General features: G+C 43.6%; 1 protein-coding gene across 1 annotated transcript in view; it reads left to right on the top strand.

The window, feature by feature from the left end:
• The window catches only part of SLC7A11 (solute carrier family 7 member 11), a 384,257-nt gene that overhangs the window by 318,640 nt on the left and 38,534 nt on the right, over positions 1–27,083 (top strand). Inside the window, exons 10-11 of the mRNA XM_077279166.1 lie at positions 1,788–1,937; positions 2,820–2,997. Coding sequence (XP_077135281.1) covers positions 1,788–1,937; positions 2,820–2,997 — 328 coding nt within the window. The remainder of the gene's footprint in view (positions 1–1,787; positions 1,938–2,819; positions 2,998–27,083) is intronic.

Raw genomic sequence — 27,083 nt, 5'->3', positions numbered from 1 at the left:
CATGATTGTTTTGAAGCTGAAGAAACTTATTCAGATTACTTTGACTTTATCAGAATTTTACAGTATACAGTAAACACAGTTGATGTCTTCATATCAGAATTCTGGGCTGTGGACTTGTCACTTGTAATCAATGATTTATTATAGTGTTCCAATGTGTCCATAACAAATATTGTCTGTCTATGATTTTTTGATAAGCTGTCTAGAAAAAGTAGAAAATACTTCCTGCTAACCATCTTTTTGAATTCCTAGTGCTGCTCTGGTCCCCTTCAGAAGCACTTAACAGCAAATAAAACTAGCCGGCTCACACAGCGGCTTATGTGTGGACTGCAAGTTGCTGTATCAGTGTAAGGGCTCATTCAGATATCTGTTTTTTTCACGTACAGTTCTAGTGTCACGGGTTTACCGAGACAGAGAGGAGCTAGAAGAACCCAGTGTCTGATTCCTCCTACTCCTGCATTGTTTAGAAGCACTTCACCTTCATATTAAATGGTGCAGGTTTCTTTTTGCAGTGCAGGTGTTAATCTGCTCAGTTGAGAACTCTTGGAAACTTTCCTGCATTAAGGCTCTTAGCTGTTCACTGTTGGCCATTCCCCTATCCTATATTTTCAGGGCTCTGGCAAGCGCTCATTGCCAGAGCTAGCTTCATACTGCATGGTTAGGAGATGTTGGTTTGTTGTTTGAGATTTGGTGGATTATCTGAGACTGTTGCTAGGTTTTGATTGTGTGTTAATTCCCTTCCTTTTCCTGCTTTGGTTTTACCCCACTCCCTGGTGCATACCTCTGTTGTTTATGATTGGTATTTTCCTTTTTCCCTGTTTGTATTACCTTGTTAGTCTGGTTGGTGTAATACGGTACACCACTACTCCCCTCTTCCCTAGGTGGGGGGAAAGGTACATACTGAGGACGGATTCAGGAGGTAAGGCAAGGTACATGGCCCCGGTGTCTTCACCATCAGAAGAAATCTGGGGAAAGGATGAGCTAGGGCTTTCCTAGCATTAGGGACAGGGAAGGAGCCCCAAGTCCCAAAACACCTGATAACGGAGTTGTGACACCTGATAACAGATTTGTGACACCTAGCTAGCTTCATCAGTGATTTTGTTCAGCATTTCACTATAGTGTCATCTAAGTTTGGTTGAAGTTTCTCAAATGAGAAATAAAAAAGTTTCTATACTTTCTCATGTCTAGCATTACACTATACATTACACACACACTCATAAAGGAATAGGGAATATAAATATCACTGGGGGAGCTACTTTATTACAAGAGACTGATTATTATTCCTTTTTTTCTTTATTAGCTACTATTAGCCAATAAGTGTATATTTCTTCTGTTTGGAATTCATCCATATACTATGTTGCCATCATTTAAAGACCAATTTGCATTAATGTGTTGCATTTAAAAAGAGGTGTATATGCCAAAAATACTGGCCAAAATATTGCCACGTGAAAGTCAAAGTACCTATCTTCTGCTGAGGGACAGCTGCCTTTAACAAATCAAATTCCTTATTGAATCCCTTTTAGCCTATAATAAAAGTTAAATCAGCTTCCAAGGTGGAGTTTCACATAAACACATATCATTTTGTAATAACAGATTTTCACAAGGTAATTCACATTCTGTACTAATCTGTTAATAATACCCTAAGACCATAAATAAAGGGGAACAAGCAGTCCCCTGCCTATAAGCCTAAACTGATTTATAGATAAGCATTTTTAGTAAACACACAGATGTGGATAATCCTTTCTACTAGAGCGTATTGATTCTATAAAAAATAATCTCTTCTTTTTCAGTATCCACTAACAATGGTAATGCTTTTCACGGGGGATATCTACAGCCTTCTGAATTTCCTCAGCTTTGCTCGGTGGCTTTTTATTGGCCTGGCTGTTCTTGGACTCATTTATCTGCGGTACAAACGACCTGAGATGCATCGCCCTTTCAAGGTACACTCACCTCTAGGTCTGACTGATATTAATCTTGATATGCCGCACAGAAGCTTTCGGCGTCAGGGGATATTGAGGAAGATTGTGTATCACCAACTAATATACAGCTGTCTCTATGTTTAAGCTGCAGTAGACAACATGGCTAACCATTTCTAGTAAATGGCTCTGTATCGTTGGCTTTCTACAAAAAAAGTTTGCATTGTATCATCGGGTCTTTGGTCCTGGCTTGAAAATAAGCAGATTATTTCTTTATAGCTCTTTATAAGAAAGTAGCAATAGGTTTTATTTATGAATATTTTTTTTAATGATTTATGGTGGCTGCCGGGTCATAAAATGTTCTAGTGTAAGATGGTTGAAAGCAGCATATTAGCATATTCTCATCCAAGCTTTCGTCGCGGTACGTCAGTGGTTCAAAACTTGCGTGTGAATGATGATACTCTCAGCTAATATTTCAAAAGCAAGCCAACTTAGTTTACCAGAAAGCATGCTTATTTATGCTAGAATTACTTTGAATTATATTTACATAGTTTTAGCTTCAGACTCGCTTACACTACTCATGATTTGATGTGCTTTTCGGGCTTGTTAAGGGTGTGATTTTCATTCTTGTTAACTGCTTGCAGCTTGATCATAAAAAGAAAGTGTATAACATGATTAAGAGTGCAAATAATTCATTATGTAGAAACAATTATCAATATTAGTTCCTCTATTTTTATGTACAATATTTCTAAGCAATACAAAAAGCTATAATTGAACGATAGATAACTCGTTTGCATTAGTTATAAATCTGAAACCCAACATGTATGACATAGCTGTAAATAGGTCTTTATTACAGAGCTTTGTACTAGTAATTATGTATTTAGCCATTATTTTTGTTCTTTTCAGGTGCCAATCTTTATACCAGCATTATTTTCTTTCACCTGCTTGTTTATGGTCACTTTGTCACTATATTCAGACCCCATAAACACAGGGATCGGCTTTGCCATTACCCTAACTGGAGTTCCTGCTTACTATCTTTTTATCATCTGGGACAACAAGCCAATCTGGTTCCGAAAATTTTCAGGTAAAGCAGGTCAACTTGCACTATAATTCACAAATGAACAGCAAATATTTTAATGTCTTTGTGTTGCAAACTTACTGTAAATCTTTCATTCTTATAGACATTCAGCATAAAGGCTTTACTTTATACATCTATCCATACAGTATAATGTATATGCCAATATTAATATATGAAACCTGCTAAGTCAAGTATATTTCTCTAACAGCAGAAACCTATTTCTGAGACATTTCAGTAAAATGGTCGTATTAAGAATGCACGTCTTGCAGACTCATAATTTGGTTCCTATAGAAATCAATGAGGTTATAGTACACCCCTATGTACCTCCAATTTCATATAGATGCATGCAGAGGTTTTCCCCAGTGATTCATAGGAATCTGTTCCATCCCTAATACCGTACTATCTAGAGTCACGGTTCATCGAAATAGAGAACACCTTCACCTTTAGGCACAAAGATTATTAAAACATCATAAATCATATGTGAAATGAAGAATTTTCATGATAAGCTTGAAGCTAAAATTATGTTCCTTAGCCGTCATAAGTGGTGATGAAACCTCTAGCTCCCTATGTGCTGCTGCATTCCATTCAAAGCTCAAAGAGTAGAGATTGTCTGGGCTTGGAATGGATTTCAGCCTGTCAGTCAAACACAACCCTGTATACAGAAGGCAGAACTCTGCAGGGTGCTATGAACAGTGATGTCATGGAAGGTATGGTTAGTGATCCTCAGCGAGGGAAGTAGGAAGAGCAGAACTCATATAGGCAGTACAAACTTTACAAAGAACGAGTAATCTTATGAACTGGTGACTTTGGCCAAAATAAATTGTGCTTGATTACATTCTAATACATTAAAGAGGTTGTCCACTACCCTGACTCAGTTACTGGTTTTGCCATAAATGCCTAAAGATAATGCCACTAAACAACCTTATATACTTTTTCAGCCAATTTTTATGTCTCCTGGCATCAGTTCTATTACAGCCAACACTTCACGATCCTCTGCCCTCTTCTGACTACATTTCACCTAAGCCCTTATAGTTTGCTAGAAGCCAACAGTCAGGACACTCCCTGTTACACCAAAACCTCTCCCAATATTTGCTCCGCTTCAAACACAGCTTCAGTATATTGTCCAGTCTAGTACACTGCTTCAGACAAATTACTGATGCAATGCACAGACATAACAAAAAGCACCAGATCACCCGGCCTGGCAATATATGTTATCTTCTACTCCCTCTTAATGACTAATTGACTAATGATGCATGAATGTATGTATATAATAAAGGTTACATAGTTACATAGTTATTAAGGTTGAAGGAAGACTTTAAGTCCATCTAGTTCAACCCATAGCCTAACCTAACATGCCCTAACATGTTGATCCAGAGGAAGGCAAAAAAAAAACATATGGCAAAGAGTAAGCTCCACATTGGGGAAAAAAATTCCTTCCCGACTCCACATACGGCAGTCAGACTAGTTCCCTGGATCAACGCCATATCAAGGAATCTAGTGTATATACCCTGTAACATTATACTTTTCAAGAAAGGTATCCAGTCCCCTCTTAAATTTTAGTAATGAATCACTCATTACAACATCATACGGCAGAGAATTCCATAGTCTCACTGCTCTTACAGTAAAGAATCCGCGTCTGTTATTATGCTTAAACCTTCTTTCCTCCAGACGTAGAGGATGCCCCCTTGTCCCTGTCTCAGGTCTATGATTAAAAAGATCATCAGAAAGGTCTTTGTACTGTCCCCTCATATATTTATACATTAAAATAAGATCACCCCTTAGTCTTCATTTTTCCAAACTAAACAGCCCCAAGTGTAATAATCTATCTTGGTATTGCAGACCCCCCAGTCCTCTAATACCCTTGGTCGCTCTTCTCTGCTCCCGCTCCAGTTCAGCTATGTCTTTCTTATACACCGGAGACCAGAACTGTGCACAGTATTCTGTTGTGGATTCTGTTTGTGGGCTCCCTCTGGTGGTTACTGCTGGTACTGGGTGACTTTGGTGGGTTGCGGCCTTTGGTTTCCACCTGTCCATCAGTGGCTGGGTGTTTCCTATTTTACCTGGCCTTTCTGTCATTTCCCTTGCCGGCTATCAATGTATTCAGATGTGCTCTGTTTGGTTCCTGCCTACCTGCTCCCAGATCTTTCAGGATAAGCTAAGTGCTGATTTCCAGTTGTTTGGTTTTTTGTCCAGCTTGCTTATTATGTCTCTATGCTAGCTGGTAGCTCTAGTGGACTGAGGTTCTCCCCATGTGCCATGAGTTGGCACATGGGTTCTTGTAATCTCAGGATGGTTTTTTTGATTAGGGTTTTTTGCTGACCGCTCAGTCCCCTTTTGTATTCGTTCTGCTTTCTAGTTTACAGCGGGCCTCAATTTGCTAAAACTATATATATCATCTCTATGTGTGTGCCTTCCTCTCATTTCACCGTCAATACATGTGGGGGGCAACTATATCTTTTGGGGTTCATTCCGCTGGAGGCAAGTGAGGTCTTTATTTTCTCTGCAGTGCTAGTTAGCTCTTAGGCTGGTGCGTGGCGTCTAGAACCAACGTAGGCACGCTCCCTGGCTATCTCTAGTTGCGTTTGTCAGGCGTAGGGCAGCGGTCAGCCCAGGTTCCATCACCCTAGAGCTCGTCCGTAATATATTTGTACTTTGCTTGTCCTGTGCTATCCCTAGCCATTGGGATTCATGACAGTATAGCCGGCCCACAAAGTGTTAATTGTTTGGGCTGAAGCAGGAGAAAGAGAAGTGTTTAAGGGAAATTTTTTTTTTTTTTTTCCCTTCAGAGTTTTGCTGCCTAGCCCTTAATTGCTGTCTAGCTGCTTCTTACCTCATCTTAACCCTTGAATGGCTCTGATCTTAGCTGTTTAACATGGATGTCCAGAGTTTGGCTTCCAGCCTGAGTAATCTCGCGGCAAAAGTTCAAAACATACAGGATTTTGTTGTTCACACTCCCATGTCTGAACCTAGAATTCCTATTCCAGAGTTCTTTTCTGGAGATAGATCTACCTTCCTGAATTTCAGGAACAATTGTAAATTGTTTCTTTCTTTAAAATCTCGCTCCTCTGGAGACCCTGCTCAACAGGTCAAGATTGTAATATCTTTCCTGCGGGGCGACCCTCAGAATTGGGCATTTGCATTGGCACCAGGGGATCCTGCATTGCTCAGTGTGGATGCGTTTTTTCTGGCATTGGGATTGCTCTATGAAGAACCTAACCTGGAGATTCAGGCTGAAAAGGCTTTATTAGCCCTCTCTCAGGGGCATGATGAAGCGGAGATATATTGTCAGAAGTTTCGGAAATGGTCGGTGCTTACTCAGTGGAATGAGTGCGCCCTGGCTGCAAACTTCAGAAATGGTCTTTCTGAGGCCATTAGGGATATTATGGTGGGGTTCCCTACGCCTACAGGTCTGAATGAGTCTATGGCTATGGCCATTCAGATTGATCGGCGTTTACGGGAGCGCAAACCCGTGCACCAGTTGGCGGTGTCTTCTGAACAGGCACCTGAGACTATGCAATGTGATAGAATTCAGTCCAGAAGTGAACGGCAAAATTATAGGCGGAAAAATGGATTGTGTTTCTATTGTGGTGATTCAGCTCATGTTATATCAGCATGCTCTAAACGCACAAAAAGGGTTGATAAATCTTTTGCCATTGGTACTCTGCAGCCTAAGTTCATTTTGTCTGTGACTCTGATTTTTTCACTGTCTTCCATTTCCGTCGATGCCTATGTGGATTCGGGCGCTGCCCTGAGTCTTATGGATTGGTCATTTGCTAAACGCTGCGGTTTTAGTCTGGAACCTCTGGAAGTTCCTATTCCTCTGAAGGGAATTGACTCTACACCATTGGCTATGAATAAACCGCAGTATTGGACACAAGTGACCATGCGCATGACTCCCGTTCATCAGGAGGTGATTCGCTTACTTGTACTTTATAATTTACATGATGTACTAGTGCTTGGTCTGCCATGGTTACAAACTCATAATCCTGTCCTGGACTGGAAAACAATGTCTGTGTTAAGCTGGGGATGTCAGGGGGTTCATGATGATGCACCTCCGATTTCAATCGCTTCATCTACTCCTTCTGAGATCCCTGCGTTTTTGTCTGACTATAGGGATGTTTTTGAGGAGCCTAAGCTCAATTCGCTCCCTCCGCATAGAGATTGTGACTGTGCTATAGAATTGATTCCTGGCAGTAAGTTCCCTAAGGGTCGTTTATTTAATCTGTCACTGCCAGAGCATACTGCTATGCGGAATTATATTAAGGAGTCCTTGGAAAAGGGACATATTCGTCCATCTTCGTCCCCTCTGGGAGCAGGTTTTTTTTTTGTGGCAAAAAAAGATGGTTCCCTGAGGCCTTGTAGAGATTATCGCCTTCTGAATAAGATTACAGTCAAGTATCAGTATCCATTGCCATTATTGACTGATTTGTTTGCTTGCATTAAGGGGGCTAGGTGGTTCACTAAGATAGATCTTCGCGGTGCGTATAATCTGGTGCGGATAAAACAGGGTGATGAGTGGAAAACCGCATTTAATACGCCTGAGGGCCATTTTGAGTATTTGGTAATGCCTTTTGGACTCTCCAATGCTCCGTCAGTCTTTCAGTCCTTTATGCACAATATTTTCCGTGAATATCTGGATAAGTTTATGATTGTGTATTTGGATGATATTTTGGTGTTTTCTGATGACTGAGAGTCTCATGTTCTACAGGTCAGGAAGGTGTTTCAGGTTCTGCAGGCCAATTCTCTGTTTGTGAAGGGCTCAAAGTGTCTCTTCGGAGTCCAGAAGATTTCTTTTTTGGGGTACATTTTTTCTCCTTCTACTATTGAGATGGATCCCGTCAAGGTTCAGGCGATTTGTGACTGGACACAACCTACATCTGTTAAGAGCCTTCAGAAGTTCTTGGGGTTTGCTAATTTTTATCGTCGGTTCATTGCTAATTTTTCCAGTATTGTTAAACCTTTGACTGATTTGACTAAAAAGGGTGCTGATGTTGCTGATTGGTCTCCTGCGGCCGTGGAGGCCTTTCAGGAACTTAAGTGCCGGTTTTCTTCTGCTCCTGTGTTGTGTCAACCAGATGTTTCACTTCCTTTTCAGGTTGAGGTTGATGCTTCCGAGATTGGAGCGGGGGCGGTTTTGTCACAGAGAAGTTCTAATGGCTCGGTGATGAAGCCATGTGCATTCTTCTCTAGAAAATTCTCGCCCGCCAAGCGCAATTATGATGTGGGTAATCGGGAGCTTTTGGCCATGAAGTGGGCATTTGAGGAGTGGCGTCATTGGCTTGAGGGTGCTAAACATCGTGTGGTGGTCTTGACTGATCACAAGAATCTCATTTACCTTGAGTCTGCCAGGCGTTTGAATCCTAGACAGGCTCGTTGGTCGTTGTTTTTTTCTCGTTTCAATTTCGTGGTTTCATACCTGCCAGGTTCAAAGAATGTGAAGGCAGATGCTCTTTCCAGGAGTTTTGTGCCTGACTCTCCTGGAGACTCTGGGCCTACTGGTATCCTTAGGGATGGGGTAATATTGTCCGCCGTATCCCCAGACTTGCGACGTGCATTGCAGGAGTTTCAGGTGGATAAACCGGATCGTTGTCCACCAGAAAGACTGTTTGTTCCGGATGATTGGACCAGTAGAGTCATCTCCGAGGTCCATTCTTCTGTGTTGGCTGGTCATCCTGGAATATTTGGTACTAGAGACTTGGTGGCCAGGTCTTTTTGGTGGCCTTCCTTGTCTAGGGATGTGCGTACCTTTGTGCAGTCTTGTGAAGTGTGTGCTCGAGCTAAGCCTTGCTGTTCTCGGGCCAGTGGGTTGTTGTTATCCTTGCCCATTCCGAAGAGGCCTTGGACGCACATTTCCATGGATTTTATTTCTGATCTCCCGGTTTCACAGAAAATGTCCGTTATCTGGGTTGTGTGTGACCGCTTTTCTAAGATGGTTCATTTGGTGCCCTTGCCTAGGTTGCCTTCCTCCTCTGAGTTGGTCCCTTTATTTTTTCAGAACGTGGTTCGTTTGCATGGGATTCCGGAGAATATCGTTTCTGACAGGGGATCCCAGTTTGTGTCTAGATTTTGGCGGACGTTTTGTGCCAAGATGGGCATTGATTTGTCTTTCTCGTCTGCATTCCATCCTCAGACGAATGGCCAGACGGAGCGAACTAATCAGACCTTGGAAACTTATTTGAGGTGTTTTGTTTCTGCTGATCAAGATGACTGGGTTGCTTTTTTGCCACTGGCCGAATTTGCTCTTAATAATCGGGCTAGTTCGGCCACGTTGGTCTCTCCTTTTTTTTGTAATTCGGGGTTTCATCCTCGTTTTTCCTCTGGTCAGGTGGAGCCTTCGGATTGTCCTGGAGTGGACGTGGTGGTGGACAGGCTACATCAGATTTGGAATCAGGTGGTGGACAATTTGAAGTTATCTCAGGAGAAGACTCAGCAGTTTGCTAATCGCCGTCGCCGCGTGGGTCCCCGACTTCTTGTTGGGGATTTGGTGTGGTTGTCTTCTCGTTTTGTCCCTATGAAGGTCTCTTCTCCTAAGTTCAAGCCTCGGTTCATCGGTCCTTAGGATAGGATCTCGGAGATTCTTAACCCTGTATCTTTTTGTTTGGATCTCCCAGCATCGTTTGCTATTCATAATGTGTTCCATCGGTCGTTGTTGCGGAGGTATGAGGTGCCCGTTGTTCCTTCGGTTGAGCCTCCTGCTCCGGTGCTGGTGGAGGGAGAATTGGAGTATGTTGTTGAGAAGATCTTGGATTCTCGTGTTTCCAGACGCAAACTCCAGTATTTGGTTAAGTGGAAGGGTTATGGTCAGGAGGATAATTCCTGGGTGGTCGCCTCCGATGTTCATGCGACTGATTTGGTCCGCGCCTTCCATAGAGCTCACCCTGATCGCCCTGGGGGTTCTCGTGAGGGTTCGGTGACCCCTCCTCAAGGGGGGGGCACTGTTGTGGATTCTGTTTGTGGGCTCCCTCTGGTGGTTACTGCTGGTACTGGGTGACTTTGGTGGGTTGCGGCCTTTGGTTTCCACCTGTCCATCAGTGGCTGGGTGTTTCCTATTTTACCTGGCCTTTCTGTCATTTCCCTTGCCGGCTATCAATGTATTCAGATGTGCTCTGTTTGGTTCCTGCCTACCTGCTCCCAGATCTTTCAGGATAAGCTAAGTGCTGATTTTCAGTTGTTTGGTTTTTTGTCCAGCTTGCTTATTATGTCTCTATGCTAGCTGGTAGCTCTAGTGGACTGAGGTTCTCCCCATGTGCCATGAGTTGGCACATGGGTTCTTGTAATCTCAGGATGGTTTTTTTGATTAGGGTTTTTTGCTGACCGCTCAGTCCCCTTTTGTATTCGTTCTGCTTTCTAGTTTACAGCGGGCCTCAATTTGCTAAAACTATATATATCATCTCTATGTGTGTGCCTTCCTCTCATTTCACCGTCAATACATGTGGGGGGCAACTATATCTTTTGGGGTTCATTCCGCTGGAGGCAAGTGAGGTCTTTATTTTCTCTGCAGTGCTAGTTAGCTCTTAGGCTGGTGCGTGGCATCTAGAACCAACGTAGGCACGCTCCCTGGCTATCTCTAGTTGCGTTTGTCAGGCGTAGGGCAGCGGTCAGCCCAGGTTCCATCACCCTAGAGCTCGTCCGTAATATATTTGTACTTTGCTTGTCCTGTGCTATCCCTAGCCATTGGGATTCATGACAGTATTCTAAGTGTGGTCGAACTAGTGACTTGTATAGAGGTAAAATTATGTTCTCCTCATGAGCATCTATGCCTCTTTTAATGCATCCCATTATTTTATTTGCCTTTGTAGCAGCTGCCTGACACTGGCCACTGAATATGAGTTTGTCATCCACCCATACACCCAGGTCCTTTTCATTGACGATTTTACCCAGAGTTTTAGAATTAGGCACATAGTTATACATCTTATTACTTCTACCCAAGTGCATGACCTTACATTTATCCCCATTAAAGCTCATTTGCCATTTACATAAATCATCCTGTAATATAAAATTGTCCTCCCCTGTATTGATTACCCTGCAGAGTTTAGTGTCATCTGCAAATATTGAAATTCTACTCTGAATGCCCCCTACAAGGTCATTAATAAATATGTTAAAAAGAAGAGGGCCCAATACTGACCCCTGTGGTACCCCACTGCTAACCACGACCCAGTCCGAGTGTGCTCCATTATTAACCACCCTTTGTTTCCTATCCCTGCGCCAGCTCTCAACCCACTTACACTTATTTTCCCCTATCCCCATTATTCTCATTTTATGTATCAACCTTTTGTGTGGCACCGTTTCAAAAGCTTTTGAAAAGTCCATATACACTACATCTACAGGGTTCCCTTGGTCCAGTCCAGAACTTACCGCTTCATAGTAGCTGATCAAATTAGTCTGACATGAACGGTCCCTAGTAAACCCGTGCTGATACTGGGCCATGAGGTTATTCCTCTTCAGATACTCCAGTATAGCATCCCTTAGAATGCCCTCCAGGATTTTACCCACAGTAGAGGTTAAGCTTACTGGCCTATAATTTTCGAGTTCAGTTTTTGTCCCTTTTTTGAATATTGGCACCACATTTGCTATACGCCAGTCCTGTGGTACAGACCCTGTTATTATGGACTCTTTAAAGATTAAAAATAATGGTCTATCAATGACTGTACTTAATTCGTGCAGTACTCGGGGGTGTATCCCATCCGGGCCCGGAGATTTGTCAATTTTAGTGATTTTTAGACGCCGCCGTACTTCCTGCTGGGTTAAGCAGGTGACAATTAATGGGGAATTTTTGTTATCACTGATCATATTGTCTGCCATGGGATTTTCTTGTGTAAATACTGATGAAAAAAAGTCATTTAGCATATTGGCTTTTTCCTCATCCTCCTCCACCATTTCCCCCAGACTATTTTTAAGGTAATATGCAACACAAGCGACACAAGGTATAGAGCAGGGTGTGTACATGCAAATGCATACATATACATGGGAGAGCTTGGGAGGGAGAATTGTGCAAAGAGATGGGAGAGATGTGTGACACTAGTCACTACTCACAGGAAGACTGTGAGGCAGGGAAGTCAGACTGTCTGGGGTCAGTACCAAGAGAGCATATAGAAAACCAAGGGAAAAGACAAAGTCATACATCAGAACACGGTCCAAGTTTCAGGCAGCAGAAGATTAGAACTCAGAACAACAGAATCAGGCAAACACTCACCAAGAAGCACAAACTATGTCTGGCAGGGTTCAAAGGAAAACAGCTCAGGTAAATAGCTTGGGTAATCTCCAGAACAGAGAACACTTTGGGAAAGTCGTACATCTCCCAGTCCCAGATTGGACAGGTGAGTTGTCAATCAAAACACTAAAAACTCAGCATAACCCAGTTTCCATACAACAGCAAAACAATCACTCATTGAGTGGAGGAATCATGACAGTACCCATCTTCTATGTATGGCCACCGGAACCCCAGGTTTCCCAGGAAACCTGCCATGGAAGGCCCTGACCAGTCAGCATTTACAGCTCAAGCAGAGACACAGGATCTCTCCTCTGGTCCATAACCTCTCCAATGAGTACTGGAGGGAATTGTGGACTTTTTGAGAATAAACAATTTTTTAAAAAAATCTCTCAAACCTGAGGTGACTGGCGTATATACTGTAAAAAATATTTCACATCACAACACTTGTATAATCCTTTCTTTTCTAAGTTTGACAGCCTGATATTACAATTCTTATCATCAGGCAGGAAAACTTTGAATAAAGGACTCTGCAGCCATTCGGTTAGTTTTTCACAGTAAGTACATCAGCCTTCCTTATCAGATATAAAATATATTTGAAAACGCATGCTGTTTATATAGTGAAATCTGATGGTAGATTTGCTTTTGAATATTCATTTTTAAGGTTACGTTATCCTAAGTAGTTTTCACTGTCTTCATCCTTATTGTAATGAAGCTTTAATTGGTCTTATCTGTGCAATAACACTCAGGGAAATCAAGAAAGAAAAAAGGTATGTTGTACGAAAGGAATGCAATTATCTGTAGACTCCTTCCTTTATATAAGTAACCTCCACCTACACATTAGAGAACTGCTTTCTGAACCTCAAACCTACAATTTCGATACATGACACTGAAGACAAAAATGTACGTTTTGCTACCACAAAATATATCTTACTTAAGCAAACACTATAATGAACCACATTATATAATGAAGTGCTGCAGTATTTTAATATGAGCCTTTCTGTTCTATCGGTTGTCCTTTTAACTAGTGATTTCTCTATGTTTCGCTTCTCCTTATATTAGATCAGAAGTAGAAGTTTCACACTTTCTCATCTTATTTATGTGCTGCAACAGGATTAAAATGTTAGGTTTATATATTGCAGTTAATAATTTGAGTTTACACAAGATTTAGAAGCATGGAGCTAGCCTTCACTGAATCAGATACTTCAGGACAGATTTTTAGGTTCTGCGGACTCCCTGTAATGTCTCACCTGGTGAGGTAGATCTTCGAAGTATTTGGTCCTGATGTTATGTTGTATGGACAGATGCCTATGGTACAGCACTGCGGTCCAGTTGGAGCCAAGAAAGTTGTTGTGCCAGAATGGCATCTCGGCTTCTAGTACTGCAATTCGCAAGCAGGGTAGATACAAGAGTGAAAAACTGGAATAGTAGACCAGTATAAAATAAGGGAGAACAGGTCCATTGAAGAAGCAGAAATAACTCAGCGACGTAATAGAGCAAAATTTGTAGCTGAAATCAATGCTGAGCTGGTACAGTAGTATAAAAGTTTTGGCTTAGTCATGTAGCAGAGCTACGTTTGTCAGAGAGTCTCATGCAGAATTGGGACAGCGATTACGTAAAGTTGAGTCAAAGGATAAGCAGAACTGAATTTGTACTAGAAATCATCCACCAATATAACAGAGTTACTCAATGATGTAGCAGACAGCAGAGCTGAGTAACATAGTAACATAGTAACATAGTTAGTAAGGCCGAAAAAAGACATTTGTCCATCCAGTTCAGCCTATATTCCTATATTCCATCATAATAAATCCCCAGATCTACATCCTTCTAAAGAACCTAATAATTGTATGATACAATATTGTTCTGCTCCAGGAAGACATCCAGGCCTCTCTTGAACCCCTCGACTGAGTTCGCCATCACCACCTCCTCAGGCAAGCAATTCCAGATTCTCACTGCCCTAACAGTAAAGAATCCTCTTCTATGTTGGTGGAAAAACCTTCTCTCCTCCAGACGCAAAGAATGCCCCATTGTGCCCGTCACCTTCCTTGGTATAAACAGATCCTCAGCGAGATATTTGTATTGTCCCCTTATATACTTATACATGGTTATTAGATCGCCCCTCAGTCGTCTTTTTTCTAGACTAAATAATCCTAATTTCGCTAATCTATCTGGGTATTGTAGTTCTCCCATCCCCTTTATTAACTTTGTTGCCCTCCTTTGTACTCTCTCTAGTTCCATTATATCCTTCCTGAGCACCGGTGCCCAAAACTGGACACAGTACTCCATGTGCGGTCTAACTAGGGATTTGTACAGAGGCAGTATAATGCTCTCATCATGTGTATCCAGACCTCTTTTAATGCACCCCATGATCCTGTTTGCCTTGGCAGCTGCTGCCTGGCACTGGCTGCTCCAGGTAAGTTTATCATTAACTATGATCCCCAAGTCCTTCTCCCTGTCAGATTTACCCAGTGGTTTCCCGTTCAGTGTGTAATGGTGATATTGATTCCTTCTTCCCATGTGTATAATCTTACATTTATCATTGTTAAACCTCATCTGCCACCTTTCAGCCCAAGTTTCCAACTTATCCAGATCCATCTGTAGCAGAATACTATCTTCTCTTGTATTAACTGCTTTACATAGTTTTGTATCATCTGCAAATATCAATATTTTACTGTGTAAACCTTCTACCAGATCATTAATGTATGTAGCAGAGTCCAAAGTCACAGAACTTGCCAAGTGATAAAGCGATAAAGATCTGGCATGAAGTTCAGGGTGTAAATATTAGCTGATCAGAATGAAAGATGCAAAGGGCTGAAGGGGAGTGTTGGGATTTTTCAATATGTTCAAGAGTAGGATGGCAAGTTCACAGTAGCAGTGTGGATGCCAACTATCCAAATACTCAGGTGGTGGCCTCCTCCTTAGCCGGGTTATGAGGCCTGCACTTTCTGAAGAAAAGAGGAATATGGCAACCAGTGGGAGAAAAACACAGTACCTGGTGCTAGATCTAGGAGAAGCAAGTAACACACCTCCTTCTGATAAACCATAAGATGTCCTATGTTACACGGTATGTAGAGTAGTAATAGCAGATTTTCTTAATTAGTGTAGTCAAGTTGTACAATGCTTTCCCTATTCCTAGGAGGTTGGGAGACTTAAAGGAGCTGACCTTTTGCTGCTCCTTTCCAAGTTTTATGCCATTGTTTCTAAAATTCTCACAAGGGTTTGTAGACCATAAGCACAGGCAAACTCTTGATCCAACTAATTAACGGCCTACACTAGGAGAAAGAATAACATCTTGTTGTGAACATCAATGTACACGCAAGATGAAATATAAAAAAAATATAAAATACTATATTTCTGGTGAAGTATTCATTACTGTAAATTTCAATGAACATAAAGACGTAGGATCTTGTGGTTTCCATTACCTGCCTCACTTTTAAGGTTCTTACAAACTCTCAGCAAGCCAGGCATAGGAGTTTCTGCACTGTGCTGATATATTACAGCCAACGGATTCCATTCTGCAAGAAACCGGCATGAAATGAAGAAGACCGAGAATAAAAAATGCTAAATAATGGGCATGCCAATTTTGAAGCTCAGCCATGGAGTACAAAACCAATTAACTGGAGTATCTCATTAGTGATGATGCCACCAATATCTGAGGATATTCTTTGCTCATCTTTGATCTGGCCCTGCTAACACGGAAACTTCTTTACTATTTCTTGCTTTCGACTTTGTAATAATAGATGTGAGATTTTCATGTACTCTATAAAGCAAGACTTACTCTATTGAGCAGTCAGTCAGCCTCAAAACTAGGCATAAAGTTTCCCCCAGAGAAATCTTGATAAACTGGGATTGTCCCTTGGAATAAAGAACTGCTGACATTAATATTCTTCTGTTTGTGAAAAGGTCAAATGTATAACTTTCTAACAAATCTGTTTTTATGGCTGGGATATCGCATAAAACCTTGTGTACATGTTCAATCTTATCTGGGGCTTAATAAAGAATTATTTAAATGGTTGTGCGGCACATAGTTATTAGGTTCATTTACAAATAAGCATGAATCGTCCGAAATCAATACATGAAGCAGTACATATGACCAGAGAGGTCTCATTTGTTATCTGCTGCATAATTACAGGGTAGGAAGGGAAAGTGGCAAATTTGCAATGCAAAGCATTCTTTCCAATAGATGCGCTAATCTTTAAATTAGTTGATCTGCTGCTCAGGACATGTAAACTGTTACTTGTCACATTTGGGTTTAATCAGTCCAAACTGTGCTGGCTGATAAAATTTAACCCACTCTTTCCCAAGGTTAGTGAGAAGGACAGACTGCAATAGCTTTTCCCCAAGTTTATATACAAGAACAGATTAGATCAGAGTTCCTAATTGGCAATAGTGAATGTTACCCATGAATTGTGCCTCTGCATAAATGTTGCTTTTTAACGTTGCCTGTGTTTCTACACAATGCTGTATAAGCAAGAAATTAGGTTAATAGAACCATATGAACATAAACCATCAGGCATGAAAACATATTTTTATTGAACTCATTTATGGTTAGGAGCCGGGGAAATACACAGCTTAGCAATATTTATGGCATATGTTTATAGCGAGCTACCTTATAGATAACCTGATAACATGTCTGTGGCTGAACATTAGGTGCAGATGTAGCAATTGCCAACAATACCTCAATAGCACGCTAGGACGGAATTGGGTCTCACCTATGCAAACTGCTGAGCACATTACTAGGGCGGCTGCGTTACCCAGTCTGCATACATACAGTTCCAAATGAATGTTCATCACATGCCAAACATTTCTGTGCTGATTGTCTCATCTCATCTCCACAAGCAATGGAACAGCTTAAAATTTACCTTCACTACACTTGTTTCCCCTGATAATAAATATTAGTAGGACTGTTGGGCTAGCCACTTAAATGTCATGTAAAAAACTGCTATTACCCTACAGATATGGGGTACACTGGAGGTAAAGAGTGTTCTGAACCCACCCGGCACCCGCACTCAGAGACCCAGTAATTGGAGGAAATAGCCTTTATTCCTCTCAGCAGCGTTGGGGTTTCAGTCGCGGGGTGGCGCCAGTGCAAGTTCAGTCACCGCTCTGTGTATAGAGTGCGGCATCTGTAACTGCACCCCCGCACTGACTGACAGAAGGATCAGCATTAGAGCCTGCTGTTAGTGCCCCATTTGTGGTTACAGCCACTGCTCTCTATACACAGAGCAGGGACGGGACCCACGCCAGCACCACCCCTGTGACTGGAAGCCGAATGCTGCCGGGAGGAATAAAAGTCATTGCTTCCCTGCAGCTGGGCAGTGTAGATGCAGATTCAGAAAGCAGGTTAATAGCCTGCATATTAACCCCATATCTGCCGGTTAATAGCATTTTTTTAACCTGACAGATTCCCATTCATAGTACCTTAAAAGTATAGAAATGATACCACAATGAAACAATCTATGCCAGAAAAGGGTCCAGGTTTACAGCTGAATTTGCAGAATGGGCAAAACAAAAATTGGAACAGGACCCTCAGTTAACAAAGAAAATGTTGTTAAGTGATGAGGCAAACTTGCTTGGGTGGGCCATTTATATGGATACACCTACATAACGAGGGAATGGTGACAGTTTTCTTGTGTAGGGTGTCTTGCACTGAAAACTGCTGTAATGACCTGGGTACTGCGTTCACCAGACATCAACAAAATTTCTATCCGCTCCTCACGTATTAACCTCTGCGGCATGTCAATGGCTGTAAACAAAGAGAAACTTGTAAATAACTCATGAAAAAATAAAGTTACGTTAAAACCAAGCACACCATTGTTTTTCTTGTGAAATTCTCAATAAGTTTGATGTGTCACAAGACCCTCTTCCCATTTGAAAAAGTAAAGTTGGATCCAAAATGGCCAACTTCAAAATAGCCACCATGGTCACCACCCATCTTGAAAAGGTTTCCCCCTCCCATATATTAATGTGCCACAAACAGGAAGCTGATATCACCAACCATTCCCATTTTATTTAGGTGTATCCATATGCATGGCCCACCCTGTAGATGTGGTGAGTGGATCGCTTTACACAACCTCAGTCCACGATCCAAGTCAGAGCTATTGGGCTGAGGATAGAAGCTATGTGATTTTCCTCAAGGATGACAAGATCAGCTTGTAATTAGTCGGGCTGGCAAAACATCACTTTTCTGCTGCATGGCTCACAGATCACGTCACTACTGGCTGGCAAATCAAATGCTGCATCGGGAACCCGTAAGCTCAGAAAATGAGTCCAGCTATTATCTACGGCCAGAGAGCACTGAACTCTGAGGTTGCACGAAGAGATCAGCTCACTTCTACTTTTTAGCACTGGATGCATAGTCTGCCATGATATTTTGTGCATAAAAAGTAGATCTTATGTTACTTCTTATTTTTATTCTTCCCTTTGTGAACCATCATTTCTACTTCAGTGGCTATTTAGTAAGGACAATTTTATTATCTACCTTGGCCGTGTCCTGGGATAGTCTTATTTGAAAAGCTGCACTTTGCATAGTTTGATCATAGAGAATGTATTATTGAACATTAGCCATGAGCTGTTTTGAGTTGATGCATTTCTACATATTAATTTTATATGAATATTATGCAGTGGATAGCTGAAGAAAGAAAGCCTTGATGGTAGCTAATGGCTGGTGGAAGAAATCCAGAATAGGTGATGTGAGGTATCTGAAGATGGCTGCCTAGGACTATTCTAACTTTAGATCAATGCTAGACGACAGTCGTGTAGTGAGCAATAAAGCCTCAGACAGAACATTCTAGAACTCATTCTACTATTGAACTAAGCCTAGGGGAGTATACCGGTCTACTACACAATCTAACATCCTTTAATTTAACCCCTTCCCCAGCAGCCAATTTTCACTTTTGTGTTTTCATTTTTTCCTCTCCCATCTAAACAGCCATAATTTTTTTTCTTTGCACTGACATAGACCTATAAGGGCTTGACTTTTGAAGAGCAATATTTAGCATATAGAGTAAGAGAAAATTGCTAAATAAATCTAAGTATGGCAAAAAATGGTAAAATAAAATAAAGAAAAGCAATTCATTTTTGGTGAATTGGGGGGGGGGGGAATAGGGGTAGGGGGGTAAATTTAAACCGTGCATTGTACAGTAAAAATATAACATGATTTTTTTCAGGCCAGTATGACTATCCAGATACTAAACATGTATAGTTTTTTCTTACTATTTTATTGGCTTAAAAAATTCTGACCTTACTTCTGACTATCTGATCGTCTGCACTGTAGACAGCTATACTACAGTATTGCTGTATATAGTGAAAATCATCAGACGGGACATAGCAAAAGAGATCATATGACAGGCACAGTGGCAGTCATAGGAACCCATCGACTCCCTGCAATTGCGCTGCAGGAGGGCCAATATGCCCCCAAAATAACGCCGGGGCTGGATCGTGGCGCTTAAATGCCACTGTTATCATTTAATAGTGGCATTTAAGAAGTTAACCATGATCGGTGAGCATGCTGCTTGCTTGCAGATGTCAGCTATATGATAATATCCCATATTTATAAAGTGGGCACTGCTTCTGAGCCCTCTCCAAAGTCCCTGACCCAAGAAGAGGCGATCAGTATGTCATATCTATCCTAAAATGGTATCAATAAAAGATGTATCTCTCTTCTCAAAAAAATAAGCCCTCACTCAGCTCCATTAACTGGAAAATGAAAACGTCACGGGTCTCGGAAACTAGCATCACAATCACAATTTTTTTTTTTCATTTCTGATTTTTCTTACTACTAAGGTACGGTAATACAAAATATGGACAAGTTTGGTGTCTCCGTAATTGTACTGATGTGAAAAATCTAATTACAATGTCATTTTTACTACACAATGTATGCCTTTGAAACAGTTGCCCCCCAAAGAAATGTCATAAATGCAGGATTTTTTTTTGCAATTTTACAGCACTTGGATTTTTTTTCCCATTTTCCAATACACAATATGGCAAAATAAATAGTGTATTTCAAAAATACAACTAATACAGCAGAAAACAATTCTTATTATGTCTTTGTGGACAGAAAAACTAAAAAGTTAAGGCTCTTGGAAGAAGGGGAGGAAAATACGAACATGGAAAAATGGACATTGGCCTCGTCTAGAAGGAAAGGATCTAGAAAAGTTCAAACAAGTTTTCACAAGATCATTGGTTCATGTGAGCCATAAGACATGTCGGCTACTCGAGTAGTTTATGTGCCTAAAAATCTACATTGCTGACAGTACATTTCCCCTTGTAGATAGGGAATATGCAGCCAACATTATGCAAACTGTATGGAAACCTAATGATCATTTCTTTCAGCAGGTGTTAAAGGCCATTAGACCAAGTTCAGATTGTCTTGTTGTATTCAGCTTATATCGTTGATTGACCCTTGTAAGGACTCATGCAGATGACCATATTTTCAGTATGAGTGTTATCTGGCAAAAATTCTATTCTAAAGAACTGTGCTCACGTCCGATTCGTAGCATGCTCAATTTGCATCCGATATTTGGATCGCCCTCGGCCGTGCAAGTCAATGAGCGAGTGGAAATCACTGGACTGCAATTGGAAAACATCTGAGTGCAGTCTGATTTTCATGACCTGACTGAATGTAGAAAATAGAGATTTTTTTTCCATCTTTTTCTAATCCAATTAAATCGGATCTTCTATGATCTGAGTGTGATTAGCATAATCAGCCTGATTCTCTCGGATACGGAAAATATGATGATGTGACCTCAACCTTAGGGTACGTACCCATTTGAGAGAAACAAAACAGTCCGATATCCGGACTGAAAAAAACGGATGAGTGCTATGCGAGTGTCATGCGATTTTTGTGCAATTTTTTCCTCGGAACATCCGTATGACATGCGTATGTAATCCGTATGCAATGCGATTTTAACATGAGGTTTTACATACAGCAGTTCTCCATATGTAAAAGCTCATGTTAAAATCACTTTGTAAAATACAACTGTACACATCGTTTCAAAACCAAATAATCTTCAAAAAAAAAAAAAAAAAAATATATATATATGTATATATATATATATATATATATATATATATATATATATATATATAATAGATAGATTAAAAGCTGGCACATGCCGCACACAGTATGAAATAGAATGGGCTAGAATAGAATAGATAGAATAGATATACACACAAAGAATAGGTGTGTATGTGTATATATATATATATATATATATATATATATATATATATATATATATATATATATATATCTATAATATAACGCTGGGAGCGTCACTCTGTCCGAAGCCTTTATAGACTGCGCAAGCGCCGGCGCAGTCTGGACCCCACAGAGCGACGCTCCCAGGAGATCGCGGTATGCGTAAGCGCTGAACGCACACCGCGATCTCCAACAGAGAAACAGGGACGAGCCAGGAGGCGGAGGGTGAGTATACTTACCTGTCCCGTTCCACCGACGCCATTCCGGGCCATGAATATCCCCCTGCTCCCGGAATCGGCGCCTGCGCAGTCCGCGCTTTCCGGCGCCATTTTCTTGAAGACACATTGCAGTGTGTCTTCAAGAAAATGGCGCCGGAAAGCGCGGACTGCGCAGGCGCCTTCTCCGGCACCAGGAGGGCACAGAAAATCTGTCCTCCTGGTGCCGGAAAAGGCGCCTGCGCAGTCCGCGCTTTCCGGCGCCATTTTCTTGAAGACACACTGCAATGTGTCTTCAAGAAAATGGCGCCGGAAAGCGCGGACTGCGCAGGCGCCGATTCCGGGAGCAGGGGGATATTCATGGCCCAGAATGGCGTCGGTGGAACGGGACAGGTAAGTATACTCACCCTCCGCAAGTAACAAATTGCTGTGCCATGAGGCTGTGGCACTTCATGCCACAGCTATTTGTTACTTACGCCACTTACGTCCACAGCCACCGCACCCACCACAGCCACGCACAGCCGCCGCACCCAGCACAGCCGCCGCACCGAGCACAGCCGCCGCACCCAGCACAGCCACGCACAGCCGCCCACAGGCGCCACACCCAGTACAGCCGCCGCACCCAGCACAGCCACCCACAGCCGCCGCACCCACCACAGCCACAGCACCCAGCACAGCCACGCACAGCCGCCGCACCCAGCACAGTCGCCTACAGCCACGCACAGCCGCTGCACCCAGCACAGCCACGCACAGCCGCCCACAGCCACGCACAGGCGCCTACAGCCACGCACAGCCACCGCACCCAGCACAGCCACCGCACCCAGCACAGCCACGCACAGCCGCCGCACCCAGCACAGCCGCCGCACCCAGCACAGCCGCCGCACCCAGCACAGCTGCCGCACCCAGCACAGCCACGCACAGCCGCCCACAGCCGCCGCACCCAGCACAGCCGCCGCACTCAGCACAGCCGCCGCACCCAGCACAGCCACGCACAGCCGCCCACAGCCACACACAGCCGCCCACAGCCGCCGCACCCAGTACAGCCGCCGCACCCAGTACAGCCGCCGCACCCACCACAGCCACCGCACCCAGCACAGCCACGCACAGCCGCCGCACCCAGCACAGCCGCCGCACCCAGCACAGCCACGCACAGCCGCCCACAGCTACGCACAGCCGCCCACAGCCACACACAGCCGCCGCACCCAGCACAGCCACCGCACCCAGCACAGCCGTCCACAGCTGCCGCACCCAGCACAGCCACGCACAGCCGCCTACAGCCACACACAGCCGCCTACAGCCACGCACAGCCGCCGCACCCAGCACAGCCGCCGCACCCAGCACAGCCGCCGCACCCAGCACAGCCGTCCACACCCGCCGCACCCAGCACAGCCACCCACAGCTGCCCGCACCCAGCACAGCCACGCACAGCCGCGCCACATACAGCCGCCCGCACTCAGCACAGCCACCGCACTCAGCACAGCCGCCGCACCCAGCACAGCCGCCCACAGCCACGCACAGCCGCCGCACCCAGCACAGCCGCCGCACCCAGCACAGCCACGCACAGCCGCCCACAGCCACGCACAGCCGCCGCACCCAGCACAGCCACACACAGCCGCCGCACCCAGCACAGCCGCCGCACCCAGCACAGCCACGCACAGCCGCCGCACCCAGCACAGCCGCCGCACCCAGCACAGCCGCCACACCCAGCACAGCCGCCCACAGCCACACACAGCCGCCCACAGCCACGCACAGCCGCCGCACCCAGCACAGCCACGCACAGCCGCCGCACCCAGCACAGCCGCCACCCACAGCCACACACAGCCGCTGCACCCAGCACAGCCACCGCACCCAGCACAGCCACCCACAGCCGCCCGCACCCAGCAGCGCCACGCACAGCCGCCCGCACTCAGCACAGCCGCCCGCACTCAGCACAGCCGCCCGCACTCAGCACAGCCGCCTGCACTCAGCACAGCCGCCCGCACTCCGCACAGCCGCCCGCACTCTGCACAGCCGCCCGCACTCCGCACAGCCGCCCGCACTCCGCACAGCCGCCCGCACTCCACACAGCCGCCCGCAATGATGGGGGCGCAGGATGGAGCAGCACGTGATAGGATGGGGGCGCAGGATGGGAGCACATGACAGGATGGGGATGCAGGATGGAGCAGCACATGACATGGTGGAGCAGCACATGACAGGATGGGGCGCAGGATGGAGCAGCACATGACACGGTGGAGCAGCACATGACAGGATGGGGATGCAAGATGGAGCAGCACATGACACGGTGGAGCAGCACATGAGAGGATGGGGGCGCAGGATGGAGCAGCACATGACAGGATGGGAGAGCAAGATGGGAGCAGCACATACCAGGATGGAGACCATATACCAATATAAATGCTCGCCACCCGGGCGTAGAACGGGTTCAATAGCTAGTATATATATATATATATATATATATATATATATAATCTTAATATTTCATAGAGAGACAGATAGCAGAATAGCCGATAATTAATACACACACATTAAGAATAAAAAGTATTTTAATGAAATAATTAAACACACAGGTTTTCCATCTTTATTACACTCTCAATCCAATCAAAGCCCTTGTTGTTCTGTAAAAAATGCAATATAAAAAGCAACAATATCCCATACCTGTCCGTTGTACAGTCAAGTCCCACGCTGCAAAGTTTTCCCAATTTTTCGGACTGACTGACCTTCATTTCTTAAAGTAATGATGGCCACTCGTTTTTCTTTACTTAGCTGCTTTTTTCTTGCCATAATACAAACAGTCTACTCAGTAGGACTATCAGCTGTGTATCCACCAGACTTCTGCACAACACAACTGATGGTCCCAACCCCATTTATAAGGCATAAAAATCCCACTTATTAAACCTGACAGGGCACACCTTTGAAGTGAAAACCATTTCCAGTGACTACCTCTTGAAGCTCATCAAGAGAATGCCAAGTGTGTGCAAAGCAGTCATCAAAGCAAAAGGTGGCTACTTTGAAGAACCTAGAATGTAAGACATAATGTCAGTTGTTTCACACTTTTTCGTTAAGTATATAATTCCTCATGTGTTAATTCATAGTTTTGATGCCTTCAGAGAAGAGTCGATTTGGCTTCAGAAAGTGGCAAATGATGCAATAGAGTAGAATGCAAGCAAACACTCTTCTCTGTGAGCAGTGCGAGCGCTTTCCAGGATAGCCTGAGATTTATAAAGTAACATGCAATATCAGAAGAAGCTGCATGGTTTATATTTAAATAAAAACGTTTTGCGCTGAGAACCCTCATGGGAAAATGAAAAGGAATAGATATTTTCCATACTTTCAGATTTTATCATGGTCATTTGCATGTATAGTGAGAAATATCATCATGGACTTCTTTTTTGCCTCCTTTGACTTCAGATAGAACCCATTAGGCTGATGGATCCAATGCTTTGTAACTGGGGCTCCAAAAGTAGGCATACCCCAGGGGGATCTTATTCTTTATCATCAAGTATATCACATATTTCCCTCTAGGGGCCATGGGTGTTGTGAATTTACCTTTTGGCTCCCTCTAGTGGTTACTAGTGATTTGACTCTGGGTATGTCATTCATCCCTTGTATGCTCACCTGGGTCGTTAGGTCAGGGGGTTTGCTATATAAGCTCCCTGGACCTTCAGTTCAATGCCTGGCAACGTTGTAATCAGAGCTAATCTGTTGTGCTCTTGTCTACTGATCCTGGTTCCTGCTAAATTAAGCTAAGTCTGCTTTCTTGCTTTTTGCTATTTGTTTTTGTTTGCATTTTTGTCCAGCTTGTACATAATCTGTATCCTATCCTTGCTGGAAGCTCTAGGGAGGCTGGAGTTCTCCCCCCGGGCCGTTAGACGGTTCGGGGGTTCTTGTATCTCCAGTGTGGAATTTTGTTAGGGTTTTTGTTGACCATATAAGTTATCTTACTACATTCTGCTATTAGTAAGTGGGCCTCTCTTTGCTAAACCTAGTTCATCTCTGTGTTTGTCATTTCCTCTTACCTCACCGTTATTATTTGTGGGGGGCTTGTATCCGACTTTTGGGGTCTATTCTCTGGAGGCAAGAGAGGTCTTTGTTTTCCTCTTCTAGGGGTAGTTAGTCCTCCGGCTGGCGCTAGACATCTAGCGACCAACGTAGGCATGTTCCCCGGCTACTTCTAGTGTTGGCGTTAGGAGTAGTTATATGGTCAACCCAGTTACCACTGCCCTATGAGCTGGATTTTTGTACGTCGCAGACTTACTTGTTCCTCTGAGACCCTCGCCATTGGGGTCATAACAGTTTGCCAGGCCTGTATTAAATGTTAAATGCATTGCAGAAGCGGGATTATAAGAAAGAAAGTTCTGAGTTTTTTTTTTCTCTCTCTCATTTTTTTTTCTTGTCCCCTTTACCTCTGAGTGGCTTGTGTTTGCTGCAGACATGAATGTCCAGACCTTGATTACAAGTGTGGATCAGCTTGCTGCTCGTGTGCAGGGCATACAAGATTATGTTATCAGAAATCCTATGTCAGAACCTAAGATACCGATTCCTGAACCGTTTTCCGGAGACCGATTTAAATTTTAGAAATGGCCTTTCTGAAGCCATTAAGAATGTTATGGTGGGTTTTCCCATTCCCACAGGTCTGAATGATTCTATGGCCCTGGCTATTCAAATCGACCGGCGGTTGCGGGAGCGCAAGACCGCAAATTCCCTCATGGTGTTGTCTGAACAGGCACCTGATTTAATGCAATGTGATAGAATCCTGACTAGAAATGAGCGGAAAATTCATAGACGCCAGAATGGCTTGTGTTACTACTGTGGTGATTCTACACATGTTATCTCAGCATGCTCTAAACGTCTTACTAAGGTTGTTAGTCCGGTCGCCATTGGTAATTTGCAACCTAAGTTTATTCTATCTGTAACTTTGATTTGCTCACTGTCATCGTATCCTGTCATGGCGTTTGTGGACTCAGGTGCTGCCCTGAGCCTTATGGATTTGTCATTTGCCAAGCGCTGCGGATTTGTTCTTGAGCCATTGGAAAATCCTATCCCTCTTAGGGGTATTGATTCTACGCCATTGGCAAAAAATAAACCGCAGTTTTGGACACAGGTTACCATGTGCATGACTCCCGAACATCGGGAGGTAATACGTTTTCTTGTTCTGCATAAAATGCATGATTTGGTTGTTTTGGGTTTGCCATGGTTACAGACCCATAACCCAGTCTTGGACTGGAAGGCTATGTCAGTGTCAAGTTGGGGCTGCCATGGAATTCATGGAGATTCCCTGCCCTTGTCTATTGCTTCTTCTACGCCTTCGGAAGTTCCGGAGTATTTGTCTGATTATCAGGATGTCTTCAGCGAGTCTAAGTCCAGTGCACTGCCTCCTCATAGGGAATGTGACTGTGCAATAGATTTGATTCCTGGCAGTAAGTTTCCTAAGGGGAGACTGTTTAATCTGTCGGTACCTGAACATACCGCG

This window comes from Ranitomeya variabilis, chromosome 1 (assembly GCF_051348905.1).
Source record: "Ranitomeya variabilis isolate aRanVar5 chromosome 1, aRanVar5.hap1, whole genome shotgun sequence".
NCBI classification, from domain to species: domain Eukaryota; kingdom Metazoa; phylum Chordata; class Amphibia; order Anura; family Dendrobatidae; genus Ranitomeya; species Ranitomeya variabilis.
The sequence above is the reverse complement of the archived record's forward strand: the minus strand, read 5'-3'. Positions and strand labels throughout refer to the sequence as shown.